The 16254-nt window shown below is 35.2% G+C and overlaps 1 protein-coding gene across 2 annotated transcripts; it reads left to right on the forward strand.

Annotated features, from left to right (window-relative positions):
- The first annotated feature begins 5642 nt into the window (after positions 1-5642).
- Positions 5643-15912, forward strand: LOC139086804 (beta-1,3-glucan-binding protein-like). 2 transcript variants are annotated; one of them, XM_070635403.1, is made up of 14 exons: positions 5643-5815; positions 7143-7370; positions 7431-7556; positions 8479-8703; positions 10059-10181; positions 10790-11011; positions 11420-11542; positions 11975-12205; positions 12680-13040; positions 13184-13356; positions 13751-13935; positions 14056-14250; positions 14389-14497; positions 15711-15912. In XM_070635403.1, the coding sequence occupies exons 1-14, from the start codon at positions 5692-5694 to the stop codon at positions 15812-15814; spliced, it is 2529 nt and encodes an 842-aa protein (XP_070491504.1). In that variant the 5' UTR covers positions 5643-5691; the 3' UTR covers positions 15815-15912. The 2 variants fall into 2 exon arrangements, with proteins under 2 accessions (XP_070491504.1, XP_070491505.1); XM_070635404.1 differs by having other exon boundaries at positions 11978-12205.
- The last annotated feature ends 342 nt before the right edge of the window (positions 15913-16254 follow it).

Here is a 16254-nt window from a genome sequence, read left to right on the forward strand (position 1 = left end):
GGATTGGTGTGGAACCCAAAAACAGACAAATTTGAATTTAAATTGGATAAGAGTGCACTAATTATTAAAGATGATGGCCGCAAACCAACAAAGCGCGAACAATGCTCAACAATTGCAAGAATATTTGATGCAATTGGATTTCTGGCACCTTGCATAATTCGTGGTCGAATACTTTTACAAAGATCCTGGCGAAAGAAAGTTAATTGGGACGAAGAAATCGGAGATGATGATAATAATGTGTGGATCAAATGGTTACAAGACTTAGAACAAGTCACAAAGCTTCAAATTCCACGATTACGTTTTAAGAACATAAATCTTAACGAGGTCGAGTCATTAGAACTTCATATGTTCTGTGATTCAGGAAAGGAAGCCTTTGCTACATCGTCGTATTTCGTCGCTACAATTAATTCATACAAAAATGTCAGTTTCGTTATGGCAAAAGCAAAGGTCGCTCCCATCAAGATGAAAAGCAAAACGGAAATAACGGAAATGCCAAGGCTAGAAGTGATGTCCTGTCTCATCGCTGCTAGATTGAAAAATACAATAGTTCATTTGCATCAAGATTTGTCATTCGAAACATTCTTGTGGACCGACAGCGAAATAGCACTTCGTTGGATCAAAAATCCCAATCAACGATTACCGAAATTTGCTGTTTCGCCAGTTGAAGAGATTTTGGAACTTACTACTCCACATGAATGGAGACATGTAGACTCCAAAAACAATGTTGCTGACATCGCTACAAAATTCAGAGCTTTTGATTTTGGAGATTCAAATTCGGATTGGTTCAAAGGTCCTAGGTTTCTTAAATTGCCGAGAGAATATTGGCCAAAGCAGAAAATTAATTTTGAGTGTTCGAGCAACAATGTCAATGTTATAGTTCAAAATAATAATATTCAATCGCCAATTAAACTGCCAAACATCAATTGTGCATTAGCTTCTGACTATTTTATTGATTTGTTTCCAGCTTCAATTACGAGCAATTGGGATAAATTAACGAGAGCCGTAGCTCGGTCACTGAAAATCTACTTTGAAATGATCATTCCACTATTAAAAACAAAAAAATGGAATGAAATTCTTGCGTGGAGACAACTTTATGAAAGCGCTGATATTGAACATCCAAAAGCTATCGATTATGAAAGAGCCATTCTATTCATCATACGCAGAATGCAGCGTGAGTCATATTCTCTTGATTACAAAAGGCTACAAGAAGGAAAAAGTGTGAGGAACATTGAACTTGCTCAACTAAATGTATTTATGGATCACAATGGTGTGATGAGAATAAGTTCACGGGTAAATCTTTCTAAGGAAGTTTATGCTCAAAGAAATGCACCCATAGTGCCTAGAAAAAATCCAATTAGTGAAATTTTACTCATGCATTATCATCACAAATACAAGCATGTGTGCATTGAAAGCCAAATTGCTGAATTTAGATCATCTATGTGGATGCCTCAAATCCGCTCAGCTTTGCAGAAAACAAAGCGTTTATGCAACTACTGTAACGTCAAGAATGCAGTTCCAGTTCCTCCCAAAATGGCTCCATTGCCAGATTACAGAGTAAATCCATCACTGAAGCCATTTGAGGTCACTGGCTTAGATTGTGCTGGACCATTAATAGTATATAATTATGGAAGGGCGAAAAAGGTGTGGATCCTTATCTTTACTTGCACAATGACCAGATTTGTGCATTTGCATTTACTTGAGAAACTTGACACACTAAGTGTACTGGAAGCAATAATTTCACTTTGGGCAGCTCATGGCCCCATCAGCAGATTCATTTCTGACAATGGCACCAACTTCGTCAAAGCCGCGAAGGTCATCAATCACGATAAGCACGAAATATTGAAATGTCTTGAACAGTCTAAGAAAGAATGGGACAAGAAACAAGTTGAAAAGTTTTGTACCTGGAAATTCATTCCCATTCAGTCGCCGTGGTTTGGGGGTTTCTACGAAAGGCTTATTAAAGAAGTCAAAAGAGCCATAATATCATCCATTGAGAGTCGAAAGGTATCCAAAAGGGAACTTAACATCGCACTGCAAGAGGCAGGTCACCGACTCAATTGTCGACCTCTCACTCACAATCCACTAAGCAGCGAGGATGAAGAAGTCCTCACCCCTCATCATTTAGCAAAAAACCGTTCAGGATGGCCATTGCTCCCATCATTATTCAGTCAAAAAACACCCCATGATCCGATGAATGACAGAAGTGAATATAGGAAAGGACGAATTTTAGCTGAAGACATTACTCGCAGATTCGTCGCATATTACTTGCCTGTTCTAACAAAACGAGACAAGTGGTTTAAGGACAAGCCTCCGATGAAACCGGATGATTTAGTTCTACTTGTTGACCCAAATAAAACTCGGAAAGCATGGGAGCGAGCAAAGATCATCAAAATTTACAAATCAAAGGATTCGCGAGGAAGAGTTGCTGATATTCGTATGTCGGATGGCACAATAAAGCAACGTCGTAGTGTCAATAGACTTGCCAAATTAAATATTCAGAAACTCTCCGCATGACTAAGCATGCCTTATTATAAAACTCACTTAAATTCCCGAAAGAACGCATCAGTTCTATTATTATACGCATGGTATAGCATTAATTATTTTTTTCTTCTCATTACAGATAAATCAATTATAATCATGAATTTTAAATTAAGCAAGCGCAAGGCAGAACAAAATGATCTGACAGAACGTATGAATAAGTTTCCCAGAACTCAAGACAATTTCTATTCGATTGTACAATTAGCTCCAATTCCTGAATCATTTACCCTCAGCCAAATATTGCTGGAAATTTCACCGTACATCAAGGATGCGATTGGAATAATGAGAGTGGCTGATTATAAGGCTAAACGCTTGGGTGAAACTGTGTTCATTTATCTTCCATTTAAGCAAAGCGCACAATACCTTGAAAAGGTAAAATTGGATATTAATAACAGCTACGTTTCTCCAATAGAGGTTCCAATGAAGATAGGCCGAGCAACGTTTATCGACAAAAACTTCAGTGCTTCGTTTCATGGCGTACCAATTACTATTATGCTGAAAGGCTTAGATCGCAAGCAAGAAGCGCCCATTTATTACTTGTTTGAGTTATTAAGATACTTCGAAAAGAAAGGTGTTATAACTGGAATGAGGTTGGGATATGATGGAAAGAGAGATTGGACTATCTCCCATGGATTTGCGACATTCCTTCGTCAAGCTGATGCTCGCCTAACCGCAGGAGAAGGTGGATTTATTGAGCATATGATTCAGCAGAAGCTGATTAAAGCAACACTCAGCGAAAATATCCCCATGCTGGTCGCTATGGAAGACTCTCATTTCCTCCAAAATGGAATTGTTCCCTGGAACCAAGAAGCCGAAGCAATAAATCAGTTAATCATTACTTACGAATGGCCAGGATATTTGCAAGAAAAGAAGCAAATCGACAACAAGAGATTGATCAAAAACCTGTACGACAAGTATCACAAAAAATACCCAGGAAAGGGAAATTCGAAATCAGCTAAAAAGTTTCGTCAAACACACAACGTAATGCTGAATGCAACAGAAGACACAACTGAGGAGGAGGACGATGAGGATAAGAAAACATCGGAAGGAAGTAAACAGACCGTTCAATCACGAATAGAAGAAATAGGTGAAACATCCAAGACGGCTGAACCTAATTCGGAAGACTCTGATGATGAAGTCCTTCAAATTGACCTCGATGCTGACATCGCTGAATAAGCATATATGATATATGCATATATGTATATCTTTATGAATTTCTTTCGGGCGCCGAGTATGTCATTCGCTACAAATGACAGACTTCAGTTACATTTTACGTTATGTCATAAAATTCGTACTTGCTCAATAAAGGGATAATTTTCCAGGTTGATATTACCCTACACTTAGCAACCCCTTTTCTTACCCCATTTAATATCAATAAGTCAAGAGGGTTGGATCCAAAAGCAATGATTGTAAGTTACTCTTATATGAATTTTGTGCATTAAACTAACTTGAATTCCTTTATTAATCTTAAGTTGTGAACTCACAAATTTATGGAATAAACCAGCTGAATTAAAAATATAAGCAAGCCGTTTTTAATTATATTATTTGGTGTTCGCAGAAATTGCGCTATTCCAACCTTGAAGACAAGCGGTATATTTGGCTGTTAAGGATGTAAGTGAGCTGCAAACATACATATTAAGTTCCAAGAACTACAAATCTCATCCTAACGACATTAGTCGTCCAACATCAATGTACCGAGAACTTAGTTCAACAATCACTGCCTTAAAACGAATTTTAAAATTGAGCGCATTCTCATGATCTATAACAAAAAAATCTCAACATGAGAGACTTATTCCTCTCGTCTATGAGAGTTTCATTCACTGTATTGTGATATGATAACCTTTCAACCAAATATAATTTCAAAATATTTATTATTATTCATATGATTTGCTACATTCTTATTCAATTCTATGGTTGCTCGTTGATTTTTAAGCAGTTTTGAGAAAAGTTTTATTTTGGTGGTTAGAGCGCATTTGTATTAAGGTTGTCTTGGGGCTGGTTTGCATGCCTTCTCAATTTGGTTAATCGGCCTTATATTTGGCACTAGGTTGGGATGACTCGGAATTGCTCAATAATAAGCTTGTTTGAAAGCTTTTCAACAGGCTCAAATTTGTCTCAAGTCGATTAATCGGTCAAGAATTCGGCAGCAGGTCGAGATGGCTCGGAGCTGTTAAACAATGAGGATGTCTAGGAGCTGCTTAACAGATTCAAATTCTGGTCTATTTCAGTCATTCGACATTGATCGGTTTGGAATACAAGCTCGAATAGCGCAAGTTAGTTAATCGATCCAAAGTCAAGCGTCTGAATGGTGTGACTCTGACTTGGAGCTTGGTTTAAAATTGAATTGTCAGAATCACGTACGGCAACAGGTCAGTGTTACTCTGACAGGATGTCAGATTTAAACCGAACCTTGCATCATGTCAGAGTCATGTTGATCTGAATTTAGACCGAATTCGACATCAAGTCAGACTCACGACGGTCTGGTGCTGGATTTCAGATCGATTGACCAACTTGTGTTCTTCGGGCAAATAACACATACTGACTATTCCAGCATTAAAATGTAGTACCTACAAATATAAAGCATCAAGCTGCATTTTACTTACAATCCACCATGTTGACATAATCCCAGATAAATGCATCGCATACAACTGTAAATATCAATCACATTATTAGCCTACTTCAAGCAATATCTTGAACGACATTCCCACTCATGCTGTGTTACAATAATCTAAATTTACATTTCTTATGTAGATATTCAAGACAGACATAACATCAATCATATTAACCATCCTTCAACATCTTCAAAGTAGCTTGTTGAGAGCAATATTGCATTTATTCACATGACGTACATCCTATATGATCTATGATTTTGTCATAAATATAATTCATTGGAGCGTATGAGCAATAAAAACTTCATTTTTCGTCAGACAGCATCAGAATAAAAGAGTCGAATCGATTGAGAGAATATCCCTCAATAAACTTTGATTTGATTAATTCCTCATTTTTTTGGAAGCGATTAAATAATTTCTCATTATTCTCTCGAGTGATCAGCATGAAAAAAAAATTAAATTTCTTACTTCTTTTGACTCAGTTTTGGTGATGCAGTGAGTTGGAGATAATCGTCTTAATAGATGAAAGAAATTTAAAATTAAAATGGAACAAATTCTGATTCATTTAATTTTAGTAATTATATTCACATCAGCAGTTTATGGATTTTCCATTCCAAAAGTCAATGTGAAACTTTTAAAACCGAAAGGAATTCAATTTTCATTACAAGGTTCTTATTTAAATCTTTTTGTGCTATTTTATGCTGTACTTATAGATGATATTGATTTGATTATGTGTCTTGAGTTTGTCTTCAAGTTATTGATCTTGATTGTTTTAGGATCAGTGTTGGTATATGGATGTGTCTTTATGTCTGACATGTTTTCGAAGAGTTGATAGAGTCCAGTGGTTGACATCCTGTGTACTGAGATACACTAGTGTGTCGTTAATTAATTTTTTAAATGTCATATACCATCTAATGTGTGTGAATTTGGTCGAGGCATTTGATCTAGGCTTACATAAAGTTGTGTAGCGAATAGAAAGGGGTGGCTCATCACTGGTTTAGTCAATATGTAGAATAATTTAGACATTAACGAGATGGAATAGACTATGGGGCAATTTTCGGTGGGACAGTAAGGAACGGTATAGTTACACCGCTGATATAATACAATGGTACAGTACATACATCTTGTATCAATAGAAGACCAATGGTATACCATAGTGCACCGGTTGTAGGATATAGTGACACGACGTTTCGGCACGGATGCACCGGTGGCACTTTACCGTACTGTACTGTACCACCACCAGAGAAATCGACAACATATTCTGGAGGATTCTCTTTGGGGAAATACTTTTCTAAAATGATTCTGATCTGGTGCCAGTTTCGAGTTTGGGGTGTTGAAACCCGCGAAATTCCCGCGGTAATCTTCGGGGAAAAAACTAACGGGATTCTGCTGAAATCCGCGGATATTTATAGGATTTTCCCACGGGTTTTCTATTGTGTCGGTGACTAATCATCTAGGGATTGGACTATTCATATTTTACCTAACCACCTTTCCCTTGCAGACCAGTTGATGACCGAAGATTGAAAGTAGTCATCATCGTAAGGGAGTGTTCGTAAATTACGTAACGTTTGGGAAGGGGTTAGCAATTTTGTTATGGAGTACAAATTTCGGTTCCAAGAAGTAACTATATTTTAAGCAGGTTCAGTTAACTCCCTAACTTACCAACACTGTCACTAAAACACTTGAAGCACACATCCAAAAAAGCCCCTTTTTACCAAACAACAACTTTAAAATTTTCCCAATCTCAATTTAATATCATATTTATTCGCTCTTAAATAACAGCGCGATAATCAAAATAAGAATAAGAAGACATCGACCATGAAGATTATTCAAGGATGTGAAAATATTACTTAATATTAATTATGTACTCTCTCTGCTTCTTTTCCATGCCACATGCCTACATGTAAACTACACATACACACGCCATAATTGAAACAACAACAACAACAACATCTCGTGCTTTGACAACATAAATACGTGAATACATGAGATCAGAGGAGTATGACGACGTTCTTAGCGATGTCAAAATATTCATATTTACATCAAAGGGCTTAATAAATAATTTACAATATGTTGAAAGTACATTGACTAAAGATGATAGTGGATTATGGATTTATCAGACATCAAATACAGCATTTACATCTGATGATAGCATTGAATATTGGCTTTATATTCAGCATAACAATTTAGGATATTACACAAGTCAAAATGTCAAAGTTAAAGGTGAAATTTTACTTCTTGTTCCTTGATTTATGCTTAACATGACTTTTATCTCGTCAACAGACATTGAGTATGCCCTCGAACAAAAGCCATCAGTACATCCAACACCACAAATTATGAAAAAGATCATGTACCCTGACGTTAATGTTAAACTTTTAAGTCCTAATGGAATACGCTTTTCGATCAATGGTGCGTTGACTTTTTTGACTGTTTTGATAAGTTTATGTCAATTATTTTTAGTTTTGAGGGGTTGGAGTGCGATTTTCTCTGGATGAGATTGTGGGTTTGGTGATTGGAACTAAGCTGGTGTGAATTTGAGTTGAATTTGAGTTGAATTGAGCTGAATTTGAGTTGAATTTGAGCTGAATTTGAGCTGAATTTGAGTTGAATTTGAGTTGAATTTGTGTTGAATTTGAGTTGAATTTGAGCTGAATTGAGTTGAATTTGAGTTGAATTTATGTTGAATTTGAGTTGAATTTGAGTTGAGTTTGAGTTGAATTTGAGTTGAATTTGAGTTGAATTTGAGTTGAATTTGAGTTGAATTTGAGTTGAATTTGAGTTGAATTTGAGTTGAGTTTGAGTTGAATTTGAGTTGAATTTGAGTTGAGTTTGTGTTGAATTGAGTTGAATTTGAGTTGAATTTGAGTTGATTTTGAGTTGAATTTGAGTTGAATTTTAGTTGAATTTAAGTTGAATTGAGTTGAATTTGGCTTGAATTTGAGTTGAATCGAATTGAATTTGAGTTAAATTTGAGTTGAATTTGAGTTGAATTTGAGTTGAATTTGAGTTGAATTTGAGTTTAATTTTGAGTTGAATTTAGTTGAATTTAAGTTCAATTTGAGTTGAATTGTGTTGAATTTGAGTTGATTTTGAGTTGAATTTGAGTTAAATTCAATTAAACTTGAACTAAATTGAACTGTTTTGAACTGAAATTCAATTCAATTTGAACTTAATTGACTCAATTGACTTGAACCTAACTCATCAAGAGAAAATCGCGTTCAAATCATAAATTTTACATATTTTATGACGATAAAACTCATTAAACTTTTTTTCCACCTCTCATTTCTCTTTCTATTTTTTGCCATCACTCAACAACATCCACCGTGTGTAGAAGACTCAGACATAATAAACAACGTCAAATTAATAATTTTTGCATCAAAAGCCATCGCTAATAATTCAAAATTAATTGAAGTGCCACTAATAAGGACCGATAATGGAATGTGGATTTATGAGTTGCCGACAATGCCATTAAAGGTTGACGATTTTATAGAATATTGGTTATATGGCGAGAGGAATGGTGTGGGATTTTTCACTAATCATATCATTCAATTAAAAGGTGATGTATTTATGAATTTTTTTGTACCTTATTTCGGAACTGAATCATGGCATTTAATTAAACAGATTTCTAACGAATTCAGACGTAAAATTGAATGAAACTTGATTAAAAGTCAATATGGTTGGATTGCTGATAAAATTTTATAGCAATTTCCCATAGTTTTGTTGTAAATATGCAAGATTCAAGCTATTTTGACGATATTCAGGCTGACAAAATTGCGCTTTACTAATTGAATCATTTATGCATTCCAACTTCTGTCTGAACACCAATACATATTCATTAAATGTACTAAATTAGTCGCATATTGTGATGTATGATCGAAATAACGAAGTGAAAATTAACATGTGTTGCTACATGTGCCTTATATTTAGTGCAACAAATGGGACAAGATTGATTTTTGAGGTATTATTTTGGTTGGAAATTAAAATTGAGTTTTGTGAATTATGGTCGTGAAATTGATTCAATTTTACAATGTTTTGTGAGGTTTTGAGGGTAAATGGAAGCTTGATGTGTATTATGGAGTCTATATGTATCTTTAGGCTTGAGGGATGGACAACTCAGGTGACTAAGTTTGTCTTCTTGGTGAGTTTTGTCAATTTTGCCTCTGTTGTCCTAAATTTTGTCAATTTTATCCCAAATTTTGTCACATGTCACCTATGTTGTCCACCCTCGGGGCACACTTGAGTCTGTTCAATTGGACATAAGAGACAGACAAGTCAGGCGACAAAACATGTCATTTTGTCCCGAGATTGTCATTTTTGTCACGTTTTTATCGCTTTTATGTCTCTAATCGTCTAAATTGTCTGTCAACCGGTCTGACCTGAGTCTGAACTAATAGAAGTTCGTCTGGGAAAGCGACGGACAACTAAAGTAATAAAACTTATCATTTTTGACAATTTTGTCATGTTTTTATCGCTTTTTTGTCACTTATCACCTTTGTTGTCCATCCAAGGGCATGTCTGAGTCTGATTTAATGAAATCCGACTTAATGCCGTAGTCACTCCAGCATGAAAACCATTTTTCCAAATAAATGTGCCTTTAACATTCAAAAACCTTATAGACTTTAAATACATTACATTTAAAGCTACCCAAATTAAATCAAACAGCACAGTACCACAGAAGTCATAGAAATCAATGTCGACCTTTCAATTAGACATGTCTCCATGTTGATATTACATCTCAAATAGCTTATAGACAATACACAATCTACAGTGAGTTATCGGAATCAGTTCTAATTAAATTGTCACAATCATTTCCTCTTGGGGGTAAATTGAAAGAAGTCATTGAGTCTTTATTTCTTGAAAAATCAGTTTGTTGACATTAAAGTGACTTTTTTTTGTGAATTTTATTTAAAGATTTGCAAGTTTATCAACCTGATGAAATGTCAAAGTCGATAACGATGGATAGCCCGAAGGTTACATATCCAGATGTTGATGTAAGAATGATGGGAGACGACAGACTTCGATTTTCGCTTAAAGGTAAATTAAATGTTCATTTTGTTGGATTTAAAGATGTTTTTTAAAGATGATGAATTTTCTTGAAGTTTTGAGTAAGTTTTTGGTATTCTGGATTGGATGGGAGTTTATTGCATCTTATGGCTCAATGGTGGGCAACTTATGTGCCGCTGCATGCTTAAGTGGCTCTAAATTGAGCTGCAAACGCCATGAATCACAAGATGTGTGCAGTTTCGATTGTTGCAAACCTCCAAGATGTGCTGTAGTTCATAGAAGGTTGCCTACCACTCCCCTGGCTGCACATGAATCCCTAATTATAAATTTCTTTAAATCATAGTTGACAAGTGGCCAATGACAAACGCCGAAAGCGTTCTAAATGCTATCTACCATCGGTAGACGGCTGGTGGTCTTTGACACCTGCCACCGGTCGTTGCCGGTCGCTGAAGGCATCGACACCATTGACTGCCATTTGTAGAAGACAAAATACGCTCAAAGATAGCCCATTGCCACCTCAGCTTTGCATATGCCACTCATAGTCATCCAATAACTCCTTCTACCAATCCTTCATGACTTATAGCTCCTTAAATTCACAAAACTTCAACTAAAATCACCTTCCTATTATTCAATTACAGAATCAACCGATGCCTACACCTCCGTCAAAGTCCTTCTGTTCACGTCAATAAATAATAACTCAAAATTTATTGAATACGATCTAAAACGAGACAATAGTGAGAAGTTATGGATTTATGAGATGCAAAACGTCCCTTTGAAGTTCAACGATATTATCGAATATTGGATTTATGCTGAAAATTCAAATGTTGGCTTCTTCGACAGCAGAATTGTTCGAGTTCAAGGTGAGATGATTCTTCTTTTATTATTGAACATTTTCAAGATTTTTTTTTTTACATTTTGTGATAAGAAGTTGCAGACATAAAAGATTTTTATTCTTCTTATTGGATATCTGTTATTGAATTTTTTTTTGGTCTAATATACATTTCAAAGGTTGGATAAAAGTTCAGTGTAAATTGATATTGAATTTAAAGTGGTTTGAAGACGAGATTTGGGAAAAATCGATGTGAATCTTAAAGATGCTGACCTTTTTTGAATTTGAATATTTTTTTGCTGACTTTTAAAGAGTTTTGTTGAGATTTTAAAGGGACTTATTGAATTCCTTGAATTGTTCATACACAAAAATAGTCAAATTAAGGCTCAAATTCGAAGAATCTTATTTAAAATATTTCAAATCTTCTCGAATCTTCCAGATATAATTGATGACAACTCATCCGATCTAAAACGGTCTCTTTCGCACGTTACCATTAACAACACATATCCCATCATTGACGTCAAGATCGTCGGAACTAAAATAATTCAATTTTCGCTACAAGGTATGTTACATGAGGATGGGCTTAATGGGGCTGTTTACTTATTAGGTAACGTTTTTTGGGGTTGTGGGGTTGAACTTCAAGTGGACGAAAATACGTTAGAACTGCGTATCAACTGGACATAGAGTTTGAAGTTGATTCTGATTTTGTATGGAAATTTGATTTGAATCGACGTCATTCCATGCAAATTTCAAGTCGACTTTGAGCTTTGCGAACATCTAAACGTGTCCGGACGGTCATTAACTTGCCAGCAACCAGCTATAACGTATTTCTGTCCAAACAGCTTTGTTCAGTCTTAAAAAATGATTGATTTCCATGGAAATTTTTTTACTCAGGAGTCTAAAGTCGATTATTCACGTTACCTAATAACTGAACAGTCCCCAGTTAAGCAGTTAAGCATTATAACAGAAATTGCCAATTTTTGACATTTTCCAGAAGACAGCGACGCCTACAATGACGTTAAAATTCTCTTATTTTCCCCAAATATTACAATAAACAACAGTCAAGGATTTATTGAGAATCAAATGAAACGAGACGACAATGGATTATGGTTCCATCAAATTCAAACAAGCATTCCTTTGATGTACGATGATGTTATTGAATATTGGGGATATATTGAGAATTCACATGTTGGCTTCTTCTCAAATGGTGTATTTAAAGTTCAAGGTGAATATAATTGATTTGTGAATGAGTTTAGGGATGCGATGTCTGTGGGTTGATGTGTTTTGAAGGTTTTTTTGGGTATTGTATGGGAAAATCATTAAGGATGCCTTGGATTTGACTGAATCAGTGATGGACAACCTTATATTATCATCGGCACACCTTGGTTGTAATTTTTGATCAAAATCGCACTAGATATACGGTTCATCGTATTTCTAAAAAAATGTTGGTGCCGCGGCTCACAGGTTGTCCACCACTGGACTAGATTGTGGTGTATTCAGCAAGTTTACGTGAAAATTACCAAAGCAATGCGACCAAAAATTGAATTTTGCCTCTAATTCACCAAATTAATCTCTTATTCAAACCACAGACATCCCTAATTCATCCTAGTATGTGCATTCAAACCAGTCGAATAAAAACAATTTTTTTCCCTTTTATTTTCTCCTCATATCCACCATGGAAAAATGATGATAATTAAAGACATTGCACCGTTATTCAATGAAGCAACGATAAAAGCAACAACAACAACGAGTACGACAACAGAAATTCCAATAAACTGTGAGGTATCTGTCAGTACGGTTAATGGAAAATCAGTTGGATGCAAAAATTCCATTATTTTCAATGAAGATTTTAATTCAGATAATTTGAAATATTGGAATTTCGACACTAGATATCCATTAGACGACATGCTATCAGATGCTGAATTTGTTGTCTATGAGAAGCGTCCTGAAACGTCATTTATACGTGACGATATGTTGTGCTTGAAAGCAGAATCATTTAAACGTTTATTAGGTTTTGATGATGTTCGCATACGAGTTGGAAATTACAATATTAAGGAACGGTAAAGACATACTTTTGATCTTAACTAATCTTTAATCTTTGCTCATATTTTCATTCTTTTTATGTCTCGACTGCATGAAAATTTCTGCCTTACGATGAAACAAAGACTCTCGGCATGAAAATTAATTTTCCATCTCGTTTCAGATGCACACCGCTTACAAATGATGTTGAATTAGAGTGTGAAAGACAGGCCAGATTTGGTTACATTTTGCCTCCGGTCACATCAGCATATTTAACTACGCGTAATAAATTCTCATTTATGTATGGAAAAGTTGAGACACGAGTGAGAGGACCAGTTGGAGATTGGCTTTACGGACGTGAGTTTAATTTTTTTTTTTTGGTGCTGTTTTGACCTTTCTACGGTGATATTTTTAGCAAAGTCTGAAGGTTTTAAATGCTAACAAAAAAAGAAAAAAAGATGAAAAGTTCTTATTTTGATGGAACTTTCTCGTTGGCATTTATACAAAGTTGTGCTGCAAATGATGTTTAAGACACCAGATTCACTTGTGAGTCAACAAATCATCTTAAATTCATTGTAAAACAAGATATAAGACCAATTTCAAGTCCATACCAAGAAATGAGATCAAGTTTAAGTTCATCGTCATTTAATACACAACCTTTCCACTTAAATGATCTTCAAATTCCTCTAATTTCTCAATTTTTTACCTTCATTATTTCATTCTTTCTTTATCATCTCACATTTCACATCAGAAATCACGCTACAACCACAACAAAAGCAAGATGAGGCATCAAATATCACAACACAGCACTTAAAAGTATTTTTCTCTAGAGGCAATGAGAATCTTATAGACGATACGGATGAAATTGGTGGAAGGACGGTCTATGGTGGCGCAATATTATCAAAAAATCCCAAGAATAATCTCAAATGGCTTAAGGTTAATACGTCTTGAAGGAAATGCACAAAAAAAATACCCTTTTTTAAGTACTTTTTGTGTCAATTTCCTTCTTCAATGTTGACGGTCGGATCTAACTTTATAAATATTTTTTGGCTATAGAAAAAAAACTTTCCAAACACACATCTTGGCAATGATTTTCACATCTATGAATTATTATGGACACCATCGGAAATTTCCCTTTCTATCGATGGCATAAAGTACGGTTCATTAAGCACAAATTTACGGGAGTCAGCGATGGCAGCAAAAATTAAATCAGCCGTAAATTGGGCAAATAACGGACCGTTTGATAAAGAGGTTAATGCAATTTTATGTTCCTTCCTATTTTTAGGTGCCACCTCCTCATGCTTATTATTTCCCATACAAATAATAATCATAAAAGTCATCAATTTTATAGCTCTTTGATATTTTGACATTATTATACGTCTTTTACAGCACTTTATATCCATAAATTTGGCTGTTGGTAGTGTGAAAAATTTCTATTCGTACAACTCGACGCTGCTTAATGGAAATGCGCTTGAACCGAAACCGTGGAACGATACAGGTTAGTGAACTGATGGTCAACATTTAGAATTTTGTTTGTGCTATTTTATGTTTATGGAGCTTAGTTTTGAAGGTGAGGTGTGGGATGGGAGGGATTTTTGTCATTATGTCTGGTTAGTGTAGCTTAATGGGAATATGATTTGACTTGCTATCATATGAAGTTTGTCCAAAATTGTAAGTCTGTATACATAAAATGTAGGCCTGCAGCTTTGGACGAATTATAGATTACATCCGAAAACTGAAGGCCGGCGCATCTAAAATGTAGGAAATGCCAGCCTGCGGTTCATAGTCGAGCCCTATTGTTACGAAAGAATCACTAAAATCAGGATCGTATGCTGATTATGAGGCTTGATTGCTTGATTTGAGGTCTAAAATCCTTCTAGGAAGGCAAGCAGTGAAAATTTCAGTCTAATAACGACGTAAGTCGGTTTGAAGCTGAATTTCACTGAATCTGATTCAAGTTCAGAGTCACGGTGACTTGTGACTGGATATTTGGCCTTTTTTACGCTCTTTGCCCTCCGGGTTTCAGCGACGGTAAATTTTTTCAATTTTCCATTACTAAGAATAAGCTAAGAATCGATTAAATCTGGAAAAAGAACTTTACGAACAGCACAAACCGTTCAATCAAAAGAAGAGCTTAAAGTCGACTTGGATTTTTTATGAAAAAGTCGTCTCAAATCGACTCGACTCCATATAAAATTCGAGTCGACATCGAGCTCTAATCGAAAGAAAATTCATCAACAGGCTGGCGTGACTCTAACTTTGTGTCGGACTCGATTTAAATTTGACACCAGGCCGGTGTGACTCTCTCATTGATCAATTAACCAACTTGTAGTATATGGGCTTATTTTCACCAAAATTACGCTAATATCCCTCAAAATTCTAACTTATTCTTTAGAAATAATGACCATACTCACTTAAATGAGCGTACCCACGAGCATACTCAATCAATATAATTTAACATACTCAATTAATCAATATAATTGAGCGTTCTCGATTTTGTGAATGCAGTATGCATGTCTATTCACCTATCTGACTAATAATGCCAACAATATGCGCCACATCCACCACCCCAACCTCACCCACCAACACACAATTTATTCTCAATTTTGCTTATTACAACTTTTTTCCATTTTTAAAAATTTCGCTGCTACTCCAAAATGCTGCTTGCATTTCTCATCTAATCCCACATGACATGTTATCACGGTACACAGATCCCCGAGCTCAGCTCAGCTTTTATCTTGCACATGATAAATGGTATCAAACATGGAAACGACCATCTTTAGATGTTGATTATATAAAAATTTATGCTGTTTAGCAACTGTTTGTGGTAGTTTGAGGACAAAGAGATAGGAACAGTCGCTGGAATGTGGAAAAATTTGGGAAAAATTGATATAAAAATAAAGAAAATTTTTTTATAAAAATTCATCATAAAAGACTTTTTTGGCATGATTCAGTGAGTGTGATGTGAAGCATAAAAGCCAATATCCATAAACTTTTTAATTATGAGCTATAATGTCTGATAATTAAGATGCAATAATGACTTTTTATGATCATGAGAATGAGAAATAACTGAAAAATATTTGAGATTTTTTTGGAGCGCTTGAGTGTTGTGGAGCTTTGGATGATCCGTGGGAAAAATACAGAATGCTTTTTGTGTGATGGAATTTGTTAATTTTGCGGAACTGCCAGTGGAATTTTTGATATTATTTATAATTAAAATATTTAATATTGTCGATTTTAATTAAAATTTTTCAT

Source organism: Chironomus tepperi, unplaced genomic scaffold (assembly GCF_022539635.2).
Source record: "Chironomus tepperi strain 1889 unplaced genomic scaffold, CSIRO-AGI_Ctep_v1 contig_89, whole genome shotgun sequence".
Classification (NCBI taxonomy): Eukaryota; Metazoa; Arthropoda; class Insecta; order Diptera; family Chironomidae; genus Chironomus; species Chironomus tepperi.

Excerpts from the sequence above, each read along its gene's own strand:
- LOC139086804 (XM_070635403.1), top strand. The coding sequence starts at position 5,692 with ATGGAACAAATTCTGATTCATTTAATTTTAGTAATTATATTCACATCA. Across the intron at positions 11,012-11,419 it reads CAGAATTGTTCGAGTTCAAG|ATATAATTGATGACAACTCA; the intron begins GTGAGATGATTC and ends CGAATCTTCCAG. Across the intron at positions 14,251-14,388 it reads ACGGACCGTTTGATAAAGAG|CACTTTATATCCATAAATTT; the intron begins GTTAATGCAATT and ends CGTCTTTTACAG.